The sequence below is a fragment of the Xiphophorus maculatus genome, chromosome 24, assembly GCF_002775205.1.
Source record: "Xiphophorus maculatus strain JP 163 A chromosome 24, X_maculatus-5.0-male, whole genome shotgun sequence".
NCBI classification, from domain to species: Eukaryota; Metazoa; Chordata; class Actinopteri; order Cyprinodontiformes; family Poeciliidae; genus Xiphophorus; species Xiphophorus maculatus.
In genome coordinates, this window is record NC_036466.1 from 5732423 (window position 1) to 5750832 (window position 18410).

Genomic DNA, 18410 nt, shown 5'->3' on the forward strand with positions numbered 1-18410 from the left:
GCATTGTTTTCTAAATGCCATTATAGTTTAGAGAAAGAATGAATGGAGACTGATTATGTCTGATTCCATGAACTTATCAAGATAATTAATCTATAGATGTACAATCTCTGCAGCCGCTGCCTCCTGCTGGAGTAAAATGTCTCTGCTTCAGGCTTTAGTTTTCAGAACAACATATTTATTTTCTTATTCTAAATACCACACTCTGTACTCAAGAAGCTGAATTTCTGCTTTCATTTCTGAGTTGGCTTTCTTGTGCAGTGCACACCTGAGATTTGACCTTTCATCTGCAACAACTATGCTTTTCACCCAAAAGATTTACTCCAAATAATTTGCAAAGTTGTGGGTTGAGCACATCTAAGATATTTCAAAGAAAATGCAGGTTAAGAAGCTGAAATACCTTGCCTCAATGCTATCTGATCCACTATTGTTGGCATTTGCAAAAGAGCCAATGCAGAAGCTCTATTTATTTTCCTTAGCGCCAATTGGCTGAACCAAGAGTGGAGATAAGGAAGACTGTACATGTTAGCTTCGGCTTTAGTGATAACTGTTCGCATTGACTCATGTCAAGGTAAATTTAGTGTTTGAACAATTCAAATATTTAGCCATTGTGGATTTCATCTATTTCCAAATGGATTAGGTACCTATCCCTATCCACTCATTTTACATTAAAAGCTAATAAAAATTAAAGTGAAACATTAATGTTCAGAGATTTTTACTGCCATAATTGGTTAGCTTCAAAAAGACGCCATTGTTGACAGTTGGTACGCCTGAAAGCCACTCTCTGTATCCACCAGTCTGAAGCCAATATAACTTATTGACAAATTGAACATGAGATTTATTATGACAGATCCATCTTTCCAATGTCACCATGAGAAGTCTCGATACACATTCTCTCATTCCTGGAGGCTTCTTTTGCTTTGTTGCACATTCGAAATATTTACCTAAGTAACTCAAGCCTATGCAAAAACCATAAGGAACCCAATTCCACCTAATTACTGCCAGAGAACTGTCACCTCTTTGACATAATGCGGTTCTTTGGAGCGTTGCATTGGACAGTGATGTTCCAAAGATTAGAAACCAAGCTTTAGGAATCCAAAATGTAAATTAGGATTAAAATTACATGTAGCATGTCAAAACTTAGCAGTTCGAGGGATATGACAACTTTTGCAGGGCACTGCATGCTAGATTTGCAATACTGCATCTTTACGCTGACATATTCATCAACCTGTGTCAACAAGCAGAAAATATGACACTTTGTCTGAGACATCAGTCGGGCCTGGCTGCAAAATTGGCTGTCAATCTGATAAGGGGAACAGCGGTGACCTACAATTCAGAAATTAATGACAGCAATAAATCATGTGGCAGGCTCGTTTGGCTCAACATGTGCGCAGTAGAGCATGAAAGACAAATAAGACTTCCTGGCCTCATCCTCCGCTTTCACAGGGTGGACATCCATCTCTCTCAGCCTCAGCCTCGCCACACCAGAGTCATCCCCATCCCCACTCCTCCACCTTTGAGGATGAATGGCTCGTTTCTGTGTAAACTTCAGGATGACCTCCTATGTTTCTACGGCGCGCCTGTCACCACAGAGGCTAAAGGATTACAAGCATGGTGAGAGCTGAGCGAAAGTCATGCTTTGACCAAAACTTCTCACTGGACTTAAATGAACCCGACAGTTTTTCACTTAAGCGAGTGAAAGTAATCATGGGCAACCACAGTTGTCCAAGAATAGATGAAATACATGAATACTTGAGACCTTCTCTAAAAACACTTGTAACTGCATATTTTAATAGTTCAAACACCAAACATACCTTAATATGCATTAATACGCACAATGGAAACCGTCTTAACACTACTGCAAATGTCTTCCTTACCTTTGCTCTTTAGAATACAACCAATCAGCACCAATGAAAATGAATTTTCATTGGTGCTACACGCACCAATGAAGTAAAGTAGCTACTAAGTGTAGCTACTTTACACGCTACTGCGTGTAAAGCAACCTCGGTCCTATCTTCCCAAGCCACATTTTCTACAAAAAGATCTGCAAGGCTAATTTTAAACAAATAATATGGAGTCACGTTCCACAGCAAAATCCATGATGACTGAGCTGTGTAGCTATAGCCGTAGTTTGTTAAATTATTGCTGGGACTATAAATAGGGACACATTCAATTGATTTTAGCTGTTTCCTGACTTTTAAGGAGCAACTCACATCTGCCTTATTTGACATGTTCTTATCTCTTTCCTATGTTGAAAAGCTGCGAAGGAAAATGGTCCTCTGCATCACATTTATACCTCAGTGAAACTGGAAGCCATCCATCTGAAAAGCACAAAACCTCTAGCTGGTTTTTGAGACCATAGGGCTGGAACAAGTCATCAATTAACCTGTCGATTATTCTGACGATTAATCGGATACAAAATATTGACACACTACAGATTTTTTCATTTAACCCTTCTTTATACAATGTAAAAGACACATTAAAATACTAAAATATTCATTGTTGTATGGAAAAAGCCCATCGATCTTACACAGCCTCATTAATCTATGATCGGGAGCACTGGAGGCATGAAGTGGCAACCCAACAACCCGTAACCCCCCACGTCAGCCCCCCTCACTTCCCAGCTTTCAATGGACGCCTTGTGCTGTACATAGAGCCGCACTGTGAAGCAGATCTGTGTGTCACAGAGAAATATTGACTTTTAATACTTCAAACATGCAGCTTACTTCGCGCTGAAGACTGGTTGTGTTGATCTTTGAAAACCTGACGGCCACTGAGGTCCACCTTTCCGCGGGAGCTGTTAAAACCCAGCTAGCAAGAGTCACACACCCACAATCTTTCACACATTCAGGGGGTTTCCACCAGCACAACAATATGCACAGTGAATCATAAATAAAAACTACATGAAATTCTGGAGAATGTTACGAGAAGCAAGCCAAAACCTTTACGTGAAGTCGTCAAAACAAAACATCTGCTCTGCATCTGCCAGTATATCTTTAGATTTTATATGTTGCTCTTCTCCTGGTTTGGAAATAAACATGCAAAATGGGGCAACTGTGGTTTTCGAGAGCAGGTAGTTTGAGCTATTTTTTGACTTTGGTTGGGATCTCATGCAGTTCCACTCGCTGCCTATTAACCCTTAAAAGGTTTCAGAGGCTGCAGAGAAAGCAGTCATACATTTTGTCTTCACATCATTAGATTATATTTATGTGAAAATACGTCATGAACAGTGATACACATTGAGACTTGACACACTTACATGTTTAAATCATTAAACACATTTTCAAACAATCTGTTTAACCTCATTCCACAACTTCTTAACGTTCTTACTTTTACTAGGCCACTCCAGAATCTTTCCTGGTCATTTTACAGGCGCTCCAGATTTTCTGTCCTTTTAAGGGGTGAATGCAGATTCAACGTGCTGAGAATTTCTTTAATCATATCTGCTGCTTCCCAAACACTCATTTCTATGTTCACATGCTGACATCAAAACTCTTGTTTCCTACAAGACTTACAAGAAAAAGTTTCAACATGTTTACTTAAACAAATAAAGGTCAAGCACCCCCTATTTGTTTTGGCCTTAGTGACCTAGAAAAGCTAAACACTCAGCTTCCTGTGAATTACAAAAAACAACTTCAGGCTTCCGTTTTTTCACCTCAGCTCGGTGTGATGCCAGCGTCCAGCTGTGCTTCTGCAAACACCGAGGCAGGACTCAACAGGAGGTTAAATAAACCCCATTCATGAATGGATTAATTTCAACTTTTATTGATTTATTTACCAACTGTCAAGCAAATACTTGCAGGATTCTATGTTCATATCTGAGGCAATATTTATACTTTTAGCTCGAAAAGATTAGAGAAACAACACAATAAATTCAAACCTGCTCACCTGGTTCTTGTTTTTAGAATCATTGAGTTTTACGTGGCATAATTATACACCATTTTCTATGATGAACCACAGCAGTTGCAGCATCATGCTGTGGCGATGCTTTTCTTCAGCAGGGATCAAAACTCGATCCAGTCAGAGGTGCAGTGGATACTTTAGATCTAGAATGTTCTAGTCAAAGCCCAGATCTGAATCAGATTAAGAATCTGTTGCATGTCTTGAAAATGGATCTTTACAGATGCTTCACGTCTATATTTGTTGTGGAAGATACAAAGGATTGACTCATGATGCGAAATAAAAATGCACACCACACTTTTCAGATTTTGTTTAATTGATTAAAAATTCAGATAAAATACTGCAAGGTTTATATTTCAGACTGACAAAATGACTGATAATTTAACCTGTCTGCTCTCTGCAACCCTGACAGTGGATTTTAGACTCTGCCACTAGAGGGTGCTGTAGAGTGAGGCTGAATTATTAAATAACACATTTTATAGACAGACCTTTTGATATGTTTCACCTTTCTCTTGTTAGAGATGATTAAAATGCTCATAGTGACAGTAGATAATGTTAAATACTGTTAAGCTTTACACATGTGGTTTTCAAAATCAGAAATATCCTAGACACCTAAACAAACTAAGAAATTTAAGATCTATTGGAATGTTTAGCAAAGAAGGGAGTTTATAAGTTGTTTGTTTTTTCTTGGACCAGGCAATCGGTTTTGAAAAACAATTGCAGGTAAGTGGCATAATTGAAGCATGATTTGCTACCATCTAGTGGATAAAAATATATAACATCATCTCCAAAAACCCTACAGATAAAATTAAATATAGAATGTTATCTAACCCAAAATTGAGTTTCTCACAACATTACAATGTTACATAAGACCATTAAGAAAATTGTCACTTCCTCCAGTCATTAGGATTGTAGATTATCTTCCTGTATTCAAAACACACCTGTTCAAAATTAAATTTTCACTTTACACATAGATTTGAACTGTTGTTAAATCTTGTTTCCTGATTTGCTTTTTAAAATCAACAGTTTTTGTTGATAATTTGTTTATTTGTTCTTCGTAAGGTGGCCTTGGGTTTTAGCAAAGCACCCAACAATAAAATGTATTATTGGTATTATTAGTCTTGAGACGGTCTTACAGCAACAATCTTCAGTCAGAGGCCTCTTCAGATGTGCTGAAAGACTGACCTCTACCTGAAGTCCCTGAAGTCCTTCTTGCCTACAATGACTGAAAATAATTTGATGATATGAGTTAGATAACTTTTAATTTTCTTTAAGGTTGAAAAATGATTTTTTTTTTTAATTGAAATAACAGATTCTACTATTTTGTTGTGATTTCTATGTGTCTATTGGAGTCCTGGAGACAAATAACCAAGTTATTATATTAACACCATTACATTCATGTTTTTATTCTCTTAGCATTGACGTAATAAACTCCCGCGCTTTGACAGTTCACTGGTAGCCAATGCAAACAATATATTCACGTTTCTGTGTCGCATCAGCCAATAAGGACATAGAGTCCCTATTGGCCAATAGCGAGCGCCCGCTGCTAAGTCCGTGGTCCAATAGCCGGTGCGTAGAGTTGCTAAAGCCAGCCAATGGTGCGGTCTCTAAATTGTGCGGCCAAAGCTGAGTCTGCCGGGTTCATTTCGCCGCTTCTCCACCCGGCTGGTCTTTTTTGGATCTAACCGCAATGGCGGAACAGCAGCAGTTCTACCTCTTGCTGGGGAACCTTATGAACGCTGACAACAATGTCAGGAAACAGTCAGAGGTAAGACGAGACACGATTTTCCTTCTGGAAGAGTGTAGAAAACAAGCTAGCTGCCGATAGCCGTTGAGCTTGGCCGCGCGCAGAGAGCTCTCGCGGCAGACTCAGTAGCCCACGTGTGATGTGAACCCGAGCAACGGCCAGCTAATGGCTAACTACTACCGTGTTGCGTAGTTAATGTGGACCTAAACATGTCTGGCACAGCATACTAGATATTTTATGCTGTGCTGGGAACGCGTCCGTGTTTCTTAGTGGCGCTAAGGAGCGCAGGTAGAAAGCGAAAGGAGCCCGTTTCTTACGTCCTAATCTCAAATCTCCAGCTGACAGGAAGTAGCGTGGAGCTAAGCGGCTACCACATCGCTTCTGCTAGCTTCGGTTAGCTCCAAGCACACTATTTACAAGCTGAACATGGATATTAAAGCTTGGTGTGACCCCATAGGTTAAAATAGGTTTATCATGATACACCACAAACCCACACATGAATGCCGTGATAATAGTCAGATTATTCAAAGGGTGACATATGCTGGCAATAATTAAGTAAACGGCCTTTGGTGTTTTTAGCTAAGAACTTTAAGTTTCAGGACGTATCCTCGCTTTTCACTTCATTGCAATGCTACTCATGAAGTCAGTGTGTTTCTACCCAGACCCGGTAGATTAGTTTGACTGAGGATTTTGCTGTGCCTGTGACTAAGCTGGCCTGTTCCCTTTCTCCCCCCACACACAGGCCATCACCATGAACCTCTTTACCGCGGCAAAGCATTGTTATGTTTCCCTCCCTGATAGCCGACTTTTGGATGAGGTAGTTGAATCTTATCACCCTCCCCCGTCACTGGGAGTCAGCGCTTTCCTTTATAAAGCACAGCCAGCCTGTCGCAATACTAAGCTCATTGGTATTCATCCCGGATGGAAACTTCCCCGTTCTGTCCTGCACACCATAATGGGGAATTGATCCAGATGTTAAAACACTAAAACATATTTTAATAGATGTAAACTAACTACTTAATATTTAGGTTTTAATCCTGTAGGTGAATGGGAATTGAATTATTTTTAATGTGCCTTTCATTTTTTATTTAAGCATGTTTGCTGAATGAAGCCTTTTTCATTTTTTTCAAAGAGGATATGCAAAAGTTTAGTTGGTGTGATATTTTGACCTTTACTCCAGACAAACGAATCTCTATAATAAAAAATTCAAAATATAATGGTACAGAAATGTTGAGTTGTTCAAAGAAAAGATTTGTAACCCAAATTAACCATTCATGGAAAATGTGAAAAAGTCTGCAAGAATGTTAACAGAAAACCAAATTTGTCCTACTTGTAACTAAGGCTGCTGCAATAAGAAACTAATCAATCGCATAATAAATTTAACTTGAGCTCAATAATTAACTTTTTCAATACTTTTTAATGGGATTGATTGTTTTTGATTGTCATGTTTATTTTCTTCTGTACAGAATTTAATTAGTCTTTGAGAGGGCGACCTTTATCATGCCATTTTTATCATTGTATTACTTGAAAATGGTCACAGAACAATCGCAGTAATTACCGGGACACTTAATCGTCCAGCAAAATTGATTGTGAGAGGCTTAATTGTAACAAAGAGAAGTGACGGGCATTGTGCAGCTCATTGAATGTCGACTGCACTTCTTCAAGGATGCAGACATTAAAAGAGTTTAACATGAAAACTCTTTGGTATCTTGTAACACTCTAACTTGTCTGGCAACCAAAAATCATGTGTTTTTTACTGCCGTTGTCCATTGTTTATGCGCGCTGTGATGGATGCTCACTTCAAAAACATTGCTTTTGAAATTCCATCTGCTTAGTAAGGAATCTGATTTCAACACAAAAGTGTCGTCACACTGGTGCCTCTCCCTGTTTGCAATGCAAACATATTCACTCTGCTGCATCTAGAAGTTAATCTTGTTTTTGTGTTTTTGTTTTTTTTTATCAGATAAAGTTGATTGAATTTACCTTAAACTCCACCCATATCTTAACTGCATCTTTAAAGCACTCATTCAAGGTACCACTGCATCCCCAAAGAGCCTCCAGTGTGCCTGCAATTCACATTTGTTTTTAATCAGGCTAACTGCTTGAAGTTCAAGCTAAACATGATCTAAATACAAAATCTAATCATATAAATGGCTCTTAAAGTTCAGGATCTGACTTATAAATATTTAGAATATTGTTCCATCCCTTAAGTACAAAAGAGAACAGAGCTCTACTAACTTGAGGGAGAAATTGAGCAAAAGAGGCCTACAGTTGATTATATTATGAATAAATACGGTCAAGTGGAATTTGGTTATCAAAGTAATTTCATGTCTGCATTTTTCCTGTTAAACAGCTTGTATTTTTTTTGTTTTTTAAACATTGTTTCAAAACACCAGTGATTGATGAAGCTTTCGTCTGGCATCCAAGCAATGAAAGAAACTGGATTTTTCTTTCCCCAAAGAGTTCAAAGGAAATATGTCCGACTTATCATTGTCGGGCATATTTCCGACAGTGAAATATGTCTGACAGTTTATATTGTGCACTTTCTTCTTTTTCTTCGCAGGAAACTTATGACAATATCCCAGGCCAGAACAAAATCACATTCCTGCTGCAGGCCATCAGAGATGCATCAGCTGCAGAGGAGGTTTGTACATCAAATCCAAATATGTCGAGTTGTTTCAGTCTGCAGCAGTGAGGACAAACCGCTGCTGTCTACAATCAAACTTGGTTATTAAAGTGTTCGGGGAGCACTAAGGGCATCTAAAGAATCCAGTTGTCACATGTGGGACCTCACCACAGCCTGACAGCGATGCCGCCTCATGACTCATCGTGTTACCATTTGGTTAAGTTGACTGTGACTCCACCAGCTGCTCGGCCCTTCATGCTTCCTCCCTTTTCCTTTACCTCAAGGCTGATATTTTTAGATTTTTTAGAAACGGGAGCAGGCAGCGAAGTGCTGGGGGAAGTGACTCTGCTTTTTAAGATGCTGGAGCTTCTCTCAACCTTGACGTTTTATGTTGAATGTATTCATTCCAGCTGTGTTCTAAATGAATTTACAAGTGTTGGTTTTTGGGTGGAGTTTTTGTTTGGTTTTTTTAGGTTGAGCTTTGTTTTTCTCTCTTCAGGTCAGGCAAATGGCGGCGGTGCTGCTGCGGCGGCTGCTGTCGTCCTCCTTTGAGGAAATCTATCCAGGTTTGACGCTGGCGATGCAGACGGCCATCAAGACGGAGCTTCTGTCCAGCATCCAGCAGGAGGCGTCGCCAAACATTCGCAAGAAGGTCTGCGACATCGCAGCTGAGCTCTGCCGCAACCTCATTGGTACAGTCAGACGTTTCAACACCTTTTTAAATTTTACTCCACAAGCCAGTTTGTCGTACATCTCAGTGGTCTGTTGATCAAATATTTTATCTTCTTACTGTGTCTCTTGGTAATTTTCAACTCTAGATGATGATGGGAATAACCAGTGGCCAGAAGTACTCAAGTTCCTCTTTGACTCCGTGAATTCTGATGACATTGGCCTGCGAGAAGCCGCCCTTCACATATTCTGGTGAGCTCCAGCTGCCTTCGCCTGCCCGTCCGTCTAGTAGGACGTCCCGGTGTCTGACGCTCTTCCCTGTGCTTTAGGAACTTCCCAGGAATCTTCGGCAACCAGCAGCAGCACTACCTGGAAGTTATCAAGCGCATGCTTGTTCAGTGCATGCAGGACCAAGCAAACTCGCATGTAAAAATCCAGCAACATGTCTGCTGCCCTTACAGTTTGACCAACAAGAGAGAACATGAGGGTTTTTGTTCTGTGCCTCCAGATTCGCACCCTGGCAGCTCGGGCAGCGGCATCGTTTGTTCTGTCCAACGAAAGCAACACAGCTCTGCTGAAGCATTTTGCCGACTTGTTGCCTGGAATCCTGCAGGTAGTATTCTACACTCCATGTTGATGCATTTTTTTCCTTAATTTTAGAGCAGCACAATATTTCTTATTGCAAACTTTTTCATAGGTCTGCTAGTATCCTTGAAAATGCTTAACTTTCAATAAGGTGTTTTCAAGGTTTGTAAACTGTTTGATTTCTGTATGAAATCCTTGAAAGTGGTCAATATTCAAACTGCACAGTTTTATAATAAAGTGAAATCTGAACATTTACAGTTGTCACCAGATATTTTAAGATGAATAAGAAGATACATTTTTTCTCACTGAAGTTGAACCAGACCAAATTTCTCTCGTTTTAGGTTAGTTAAAACAATTATAAAATTAAAAAGATTTGCTAATTGGCAGAGAACTTTGCTAAAAATTATTTCAAGATTGTTTTGTTGTCCCTGCTGTAGAATATGATAACAAGATATTAATAATGGATACCAGAAAATAGTGAGTTGAAGCTGTTTTCTTCAGTTCATTTGTATTTTTATTGCCAAAGTTTGGTGCTGTAAAACCTTTAAAAAACTTGCCTTGAAAAGTGCTTGAATTTGTGGGAACCCTGCAGTCAGTCTTCCAACTAATCTGAAGAGGCCTCTGACAGAAGACTTTTTATATTTTTATTTTGGGGTCATAGTTCAGGTTCATGCCCATAGTTCATCAACTGCTCCCAGTTGTAAAAACGCCTTGTTGCCATGGCTGTGCATCTACAAAAGTAAAGGGCAAAAAAAAAAATCATTCCAGCTGCACAGCATCCTAATAATATAATAATAATTGTAACATTAAACGCCTCAACCAAAAAAACTGAGCTAAAATCTGCAAAAAAAAATTAAAAAGAGCAAACAGAACAAACTAAAATGCTGCCACCAGACAAAACGTGTCAAAATTGCAGCTGCATCAATGCAGTGGTCTCACTATTAAATATTTTCCTGATAGCATGAAGCTCAAACTAGAATCTCTCTTTTTTTTATGGTCAGGCAGTGAATGAGTCATGTTACCAAGGAGACGACTCTGTGCTGAAGTCTTTGGTGGAGATCGCAGATACGGCCCCCAAGTACCTGAGACCCAACCTGGAGGCGACGCTGCAGCTCTGCCTGAAGGTGCGTTCAATTTGGTCGCCCTGACCAGAAACCACATCAGACCTCGATCCGTTTGCTTAACCCGTTGTCCTGTTCTCTCAGCTGTGTGCTGACGCAAACCTGACCAACATGCAGAGGCAGCTGTCCTTGGAGGTCATCGTCACGCTATCGGAGACGGCGGCGGCCATGCTGAGGAAACACACGGCTATCGTAGCGCAGAGCGGTGAGGATGCGGCTCATCGTCCAGAAGCAGTTTTTTTTTTTTTTTTGTCTAGTTTCTAGTGGAAATATCTTTGTACACTTGGAATAAGAAAAAACTAACTTGCAATTAACTTTTCAACAAGTAATTGATTATTTTAAGCCAATCATTCCTTAATATTGATGCAGATTATTTTATTTAAAATATTATTTCCTCCCTGCAATATTATTAATGCAGGGAGGAAATGTTTTGTTTGAAGTAAAATGTCAGTTGAAGTAGAACCTTTTAATCAATGTCAAGGAATTAATGACTTAAAATAATAATCTTCTTGCTCAAAAGCTACTTGAAAGTTATTTTTGTATACCAAGATACTAGACAAAAACACTTTGTAAGAATTTCAGTTTTTTTTGTTGTTGTTGCACTGGTCTTATTTTCTTGTTTCTAAAATCCTTTAATCTCAGTTCCCCAGATGCTGACCATGATGGTGGATCTCGAAGACGACGATGAGTGGGCCATGGCTGACGAACTAGAGGATGATGACTTTGACAGGTAGGCTGCAGCGCCACCTGCTGTGCAGGAACTGTAAATGGCTCATTTCTGACCATTTGTTGTTGCTCATCAGCAACGCTGTGGCTGGGGAGAGCGCCCTCGACAGAATTGCCTGCGGTTTGGGAGGGAAGATCATTTTGCCCATGATCAAACAGCACATCATGCAGATGCTGCAGAACCGTAAGTAAACCTACTCAATATAGATTTATTTTTTAAATTTGACATCTTAGTCTTGGCCTTAAGTTTTATTTATCTCCATCTGTCGACAGCTGACTGGAAGTACCGTCACGCTGGGTTGATGGCTCTGTCTGCTATCGGAGAAGGTTGCCACCAGCAGATGGAGGCCATTCTTCAAGAGATAGTCAGCTTCGTCCTCCTGTTCTGCTCCGATCCAGTAAGAAACAGCTGCATTCAAGTCTCCATACATTTGCCATGTGCAGATTGATGTTAAGTTAAAGGTGCTTCTTTTAGGGGTTAAATTGTGGGTTTCCCACTATAATGTAGGACAAATATTGTCTCAACTATGGTCCATTTAATTTTTAAATGGTGGTAATATTTATTGGTGGTTTAATTTGTTCTGACTGCAAACTGTGATTTTCTTAAAGCGAAAAACTTTGCTGCACACTTTGTTTTTGGCAAGAGACTCAAGACAAATCTAGAGTCAAACCTGCTCATATTTTTTAAAATATGAAAAATTAAATGCTAAAGGATTTTTTAAAAATGTAGTAGTTTGAACTCTGTACAAACTATACACAAAACCAAACGTTTTGGCTTGCAGGCAAAAACCGGCCACAAATGAGATTTCTTTTGTTTAGTTTTTTTTTTGTTTCACCTACAGTAAACAAAGCACACAATGTTTTAATTTTGTTGAAATGCCTTATCAAAACATTGTTCTAGTTTTCAGTTTTGAAATCTTGACAAGAATTATATTTGCATCACTCTTCAAAAGCGTAAGCGTATTGTCTTTTGCAGAGATAAATACTTGTAACTTAAAATTTTCCATTTCAATTGGTCTGAAAAATCTTGCCCAATTAAAAGTTAGTCTCCATCAACCACCTTGCTTCCTGTTGAGTTTGTCGTCTTTTCCCCATTGTCAGCACCCAAGAGTCCGCTACGCTGCCTGCAACGCCATTGGACAGATGGCCACAGACTTCGCTCCAACCTTTCAAAAGAAGTTCCACGATAAGGTATCTGGGAAGATGATTAACTTCTGCAAATGTTTGTTCCCGGAGGAATAAAAAGTGAATTTTAACAACTGTAACTCGTGGCAGGTTATCTCGGCTCTGCTGCAGACGATGGAGGATCAGAGTAACCCGCGGGTCCAGGCGCACGCAGCTGCTGCGCTCATCAACTTCACAGAAGACTGCCCCAAATCTCTGCTGATTCCGTACCTGGACAGCCTGGTGCAGCACCTTCATGTCATCATGGTGGCCAAGCTGCAGGAGGTAGTAAACAGCCCCACTTAGTGAGGACTGTTCAAACTGTTTGAAGTCTTAACGTTTTTACTCTTTGCGTTGCCAGCTGATCCAGAAAGGAACTAAGCTGGTCCTGGAGCAGGTGGTGACGTCCATCGCCTCGGTGGCCGACACGGCCGAGGAGAAGTTTGTGCCGTACTATGATCTCTTCATGCCCTCGCTCAAGCACATCGTGGAGAACGGCGTGCAGAAAGAGCTGCGGCTGCTGCGGGGGAAGACGATAGAGTGCATCAGTCTGATCGGTCTGGCTGTTGGCAAGGAGAAGGTATGTTTCGGGGCCTGAATGTGTGATCAAACTGCTTTCCATACAGCTTCAGACAATCCCGTTCATTTGTGCTTTGCTAGTTCATGCCGGACGCCTCTGCAGTGATGCAGCTGCTCCTTAAAACCCAGACGGACTTTAACGACCTCGAAGACGACGATCCTCAGGTGGGATAGTTCAGTGATTAATGTTTGGCGTTTTTATTTTTAAGCCATTCTGACATAATCTGTATGTGCTTTAGATTTCCTACATGATATCAGCCTGGGCCAGGATGTGCAAGATCCTGGGGAAGGAGTTTCAGCAGTATCTTCCTGTGGTGATGGGGCCCTTAATGAAAACCGCCTCCATCAAACCCGAAGTGGCTCTCCTCGACAGTAAGCAACCCAAAAAAATTTTGTTTGTTCCCTTTGGAGACGAGTTCTACTTTTATATTTCATTTCCAAAATGAAGAGGCATAACTGATGATACGTTCACTGTAGCTCAGGACATGGAGAACATATCTGAGGAGGAGGGATGGGAGTTTGTGAACCTGGGAGACCAGCAGAGTTTTGGAATAAAGACAGCTGGCCTGGAGGAGAAGGCCACTGCCTGCCAGATGCTGGTGAGCAGAAAACTATTTATGATTCATGCATGATGAGAAATTGTTGTTTTGATCAGCTTGATGGTTTCTAGTTTTCAGTTCTGCTAATAAGCTTCTTCTTCTTCTTCTAGGTGTGTTATGCCAAAGAGCTGAAGGAGGGTTTTGTGGAGTACACAGAGCAGGTGGTGAAGCTCATGGTTCCTCTGCTGAAGTTTTACTTTCACGATGATATCCTTTTTTGACCTTTAAAATTTCAAGTAATGTTGTTTCTTGTTTTTTTATTAGATGACTAGACTTGGAAAACTTGATTTCGTGGCTCCATTTTTGTTTATATTATCAACTAAATTAATAGTAAATATGTCTTTGCTTCAAAAATCGGACTAAAATGAGATCAGAAATGTTGAGAACATAAAAATGGACGATTTTATTTTTCTTTAACCGTATAACGTGTGAGAGTGGCTGCGGCCGAGTCCATGCCACTGCTGCTGGAGTGCGCCCGGGTTCGGGGACCAGAGTACCTCACCCAGATGTGGCACTTCATGTGCGACGCGCTCATCAAGGCCATCGGCACGGAGCCCGACTCGGACGTCCTTTCTGAAATCATGCATTCTTTTGCCAAGGTGAGTCCCAATGCCTCTGTTCCACTGACATGCATCAAAGAAACAAGTCAGGCTTTACCAACCTGGATGGTTACAGCTTTTTGCTGCTAAATTATCCAGTAATTTAGCAACGTCAAATATATTTCTCTTTAATCGATTTAAAAAAAAATTTTTTTTTAAAGATTTTTCAGCCGTTGATTGGTGCAAGGTTTCAGGTTTTGGAGAAAAAAAATTTTAACCACCTTTTCCAGCATCCCACAAATATGTTTTTTTTTAAACCAAAATTAACCAAGAGTTGCTTTGTTATCCATTTCTGGCACGCCCCTAGATTTGATGCACAAGTGACATTTGGAAACAGTACAAAGGTTCCAGACAAAAATGTGTAAAACCTAAGTTTGTGATGAATTGCATTACCATTTTTACACATTAAAGTTCCGACCCCAGTTTTAAAGTGATACTCGCTTATTGTTTTTATTCTGGAAAATCACTGCTTTTGTATATTTTACAGCTGGAATTTCTCTTCTCTCATTGCCAGATAAACTGCTGTTAGAAATCCTTCCAGTTACACATTTCCACAAATTTTGGCTTTTTAAGCCCTAAACTGCTATAAAACAGAGTAATTCTTTTGGATGGGTATTCCTATTTTTAATCGCATACTAATTCCTCCTTTTGCCTTGAAGTGGAAATAAACACAACTAACTTTAGGGGAAAGTTCTATAAGATCAAATATGCAGAGATGTTTGTGTGTTGTTTTGATGGGTATTTTGTCTGTTCAGTGTGTTGAGCTGATGGGAGACGGCTGTTTGAACAATGAGCATTTTGAGGAGCTGGGTGGCATCCTTAAAGGGAAACTGGAAGAGCACTTTAAAAACCAGGAGCTCAGGCAAGGTGAGGCTGAACCAACCAGATACAGTCTCCTGTTTTTAAAGTGTAGCTTGCGCTCCGGACGCCGTATCCGTATGTGATGTGAAAATGTTTTTGCTTCACAGCCAAAAGACAAGATGAAGACTACGATGAGCAGGTGGAGGAAACCCTACAGGATGAGGTTAATATAACATTTATAATTGTTTTTTTTATTTGTGAGAAAGTGTAAAAGATTTTCTTTCTGAACTGTTTATTTTTCGACTTGATTTTCAGGATGAGAACGATGTGTATATCCTGACCAAAGTGTCGGACGTCCTGCACTCTGTGTTCAGCAGCTACAAGGAGAAGATCTTGCCTTGGTTCGAGCAGCTGCTGCAGCTCATCGTCCAGCTAATAGTGAGTCCTTTGTTGTTTCTGTTGAGCGTTAAATGATCTAGACCTCAGCTGATTGGCTCTGACACGTTTTGCATCACTTTAGTGTCCCAACAGGCCATGGGCCGACAGGCAGTGGGGTCTGTGCATCTTTGACGATGTGATCGAACACTGCAGCCCCTCCTCTTTCAAGTACGCAGAGTATTTCCTGCGGCCGATGCTTCAGTCGCTTTGCGACACGAGCGCCGAGGTTCGGCAGGCCGCTGCTTATGGCGTCGGTGTCATGGCTCAGTATGGCGGCGACAGCTATCGTCCTTTCTGCACAGGTAAGGAGATGCCAGCAGATCTCGACTTGTTGCTGCCTCTACAGCTTTTAGTTTAATGTTCGGCTTGTTGTTGCAGAGGCCCTCCCCCTGCTGGTCGCCGTCATCCAGGCGGCTGATTCTCGGTCAAAGGAGAACGTAAACGCCACAGAGAACTGTATCTCGGCGGTCGGGAAGCTCATGAGGTTCCGACCGGAGTGTGTGAACGCCAACGAGGTTCTTCCCCATTGGCTTAGCTGGCTGCCGCTCAAAGAAGACAAGGAAGAGGCCGTTCACACGTTTGACTTCCTGTGCGACCTCATTGAAAGGTAGGCCTGTTGTCCATCATCCATCCACGTCTAGGTCCATTTTCCACATGTTTACCTTTTAAAACGGCCTAAAAGAAAAAGGCTAGAAAACTTGGGTTTGGAAAAATTTGGACTGTTTGAGGTTATCGGGTCAACCTATGGACTTCTCTTCACAGCAACAACCCAATTGTCCTCGGGCCAGAAAACTCCAACCTCCCTAAAATTTTCCTCATCATAGCCGATGGCGTCGCAAATGAATCTGTTAAAACTGAAGATGCCTGCACCAAACGGCTCGCAAACGTCATCCGTCAAGTACAGGTAAGGAAGAGCAATGTTCCTATGATATCTGAGGGTTTTTTTGCTTTCCTTTCTGGAAAAAAAAAAGAAAACTAATTGGAAATGACAAAAATATTTTCAAAAAGTAGCTTTCATTATCCTTTCCATGAGTGGTGCAATGTAGCATTAAATCCAGGCTACAAAAATTGTTTAATTACAAGAATATAGTCATCATACTAATAAAGATGCACTTTTACCAGAAGATTGTTGTAAAATTACAAGATAATCAATTTAATAAAAAAGGTTCATGTAAGGTTAACTAGCTTAGTTGTGTGGCTGGTTCTTTGAAATGCTCAGTTGTTGGCACAATTGTTTCAAGGTTCTGTTACTAAAAATATTTTAATGCTGGTGCGTTAAAAGATGAAGTATTTCCTCATCTGTAAACTCGATACCAATGTATAACTTCAATTTTTATTTTTCATCTTACGTTCTATTATTACAGCTTAAAACTTCATTCTCTCATATCATTTAAAATTTCTAGTTTCATTCTTGTAATATTGCCCGGCCCTACGTTCCTAAATGTTTGTGCGGTTCACGTCTAACGGGGAGCTTAAATGTCATCTGAAGTTGTTTGATTTTTTTCCCTCTCCAGGTATCTGCAGGATTATGGACGCAGTGCGTTTCCACCCTGAACGAGACGCAGCAGAAAGCCATCCAGGACCTCCTGAACACTGCCTGAAGCTGGACCTGTCGCCCTGTCATCTTCCTTTCCGTTCTCCAAAATGCCCATGAAGAAACGTAGAGCTCCTGGATCTCTTCCATACACTCCCCGACCTCCCTTCTGCTCTGTAGTGTATGGATGCCAGATTCACCCTCATCTTCACCTTCGCCTGACTAACATAAAAAAACCGAAGCTCAGCTAACTGGTGGGGGGGAGCAGGTTAGATCTTTGCGATGGGAGGACATTGGCCACCAACCTTAAAGACTTTCTTCCTCTACTCAAGGAAGTGAGAATAAAAGTTAAGCTGTTGCCCCGTCTCTTATCTGGATCCTTCTTTTCCAGCCATTCCCCAACTTGTCTTGCTTCTCCACCCAGGGGGGTCTCAAAGTCACCCAACTCATTGGACTGCAGACACGAGGGTGGCAGGACATTATTCTGGACTGAGCTGCTCAAAGAGGTGGAAATGCACACTGGGCAACCACTGCCTGTGTCCTGTGAAATTTCTTTTTGTATTTCTTTTTCTCGTTCCGTGTTCAGTCGCCTGAAAGGTGGAGGAATGGCCTCCGTCTCCCATGGTTGACCAGATGTATTTGAAACCGGCATGTTAAGTGGCTAGCTCAAGAAAATACAAATGGTTAGGTTATTTGCATCATTTGACGTCTGGGAAGCGGTTTTCCTTAATTGAACTGTTCTCGGACCCTTCGGGTAGCAGACGAAAGACGGGGGTGGTTCTTCAGAGACTCGTTCTGTAGTTGGTTGACGCCTCGAAGCAAGTTGACTGTAAAAAGAGTGCGACCTTAACTCCTGACCTTCTGGTTTTGACCCTTTGCAGTCCTGCAGATGTGAAATGGAAACTACCAATAAAATTATATTGAGGACTTCTGAGATTGTTTTATTTAAAGTCTTAGTGTGCACATACTCTGCAAAAAATAGTGCATATTATTAATATAAGGTTGTTGTTTTTTAAACACAGGCAACCATGATTTGTTTTTACAAAAAGAGGCACTGTATTTCAACATTTTTCAGGTTTAAATAAGTACTGAAAGCTTTTATTCCAGAATATTCAATTGCCAACAAGTTATCCATTCTTCTGTATGTTCAATGTCTCATTTATTTGGTTTATTTATATTTTTCCACTCTAAATTGTATTTCATGTTTTTCTGGTGCCTTTCATTTAATCTTTGGTGCTTAAAAGTAAGCATTTCTGCCGTAAATGCATGGTGAGCTTTAGTTTTTATATTAAAATTGGCCTAGGAATGAAGTCAGTCTAGCATTT

General features: G+C 40.6%; 1 protein-coding gene across 1 annotated transcript; it reads left to right on the top strand.

The window, feature by feature from the left end:
• The first annotated feature begins 5491 nt into the window (after window positions 1–5491).
• ipo5 (importin 5) lies at window positions 5492–18016 on the top strand. Its single transcript, XM_005811374.3, has 26 exons — window positions 5492–5665; window positions 8208–8288; window positions 8770–8962; window positions 9089–9191; window positions 9269–9365; window positions 9448–9552; window positions 10526–10648; window positions 10730–10850; window positions 11288–11375; window positions 11449–11555; window positions 11645–11769; window positions 12473–12562; window positions 12647–12820; window positions 12897–13115; window positions 13196–13279; window positions 13354–13486; window positions 13592–13713; window positions 13824–13920; window positions 14140–14312; window positions 15068–15179; window positions 15281–15336; window positions 15429–15551; window positions 15634–15853; window positions 15930–16158; window positions 16314–16455; window positions 17066–18016. Exons 1-26 carry the CDS (start codon window positions 5588–5590, stop codon window positions 17150–17152), a joined length of 3282 nt encoding a protein of 1093 aa, XP_005811431.2. The 5' UTR covers window positions 5492–5587; the 3' UTR covers window positions 17153–18016.
• Window positions 18017–18410: the final 394 nt, after the last annotated feature.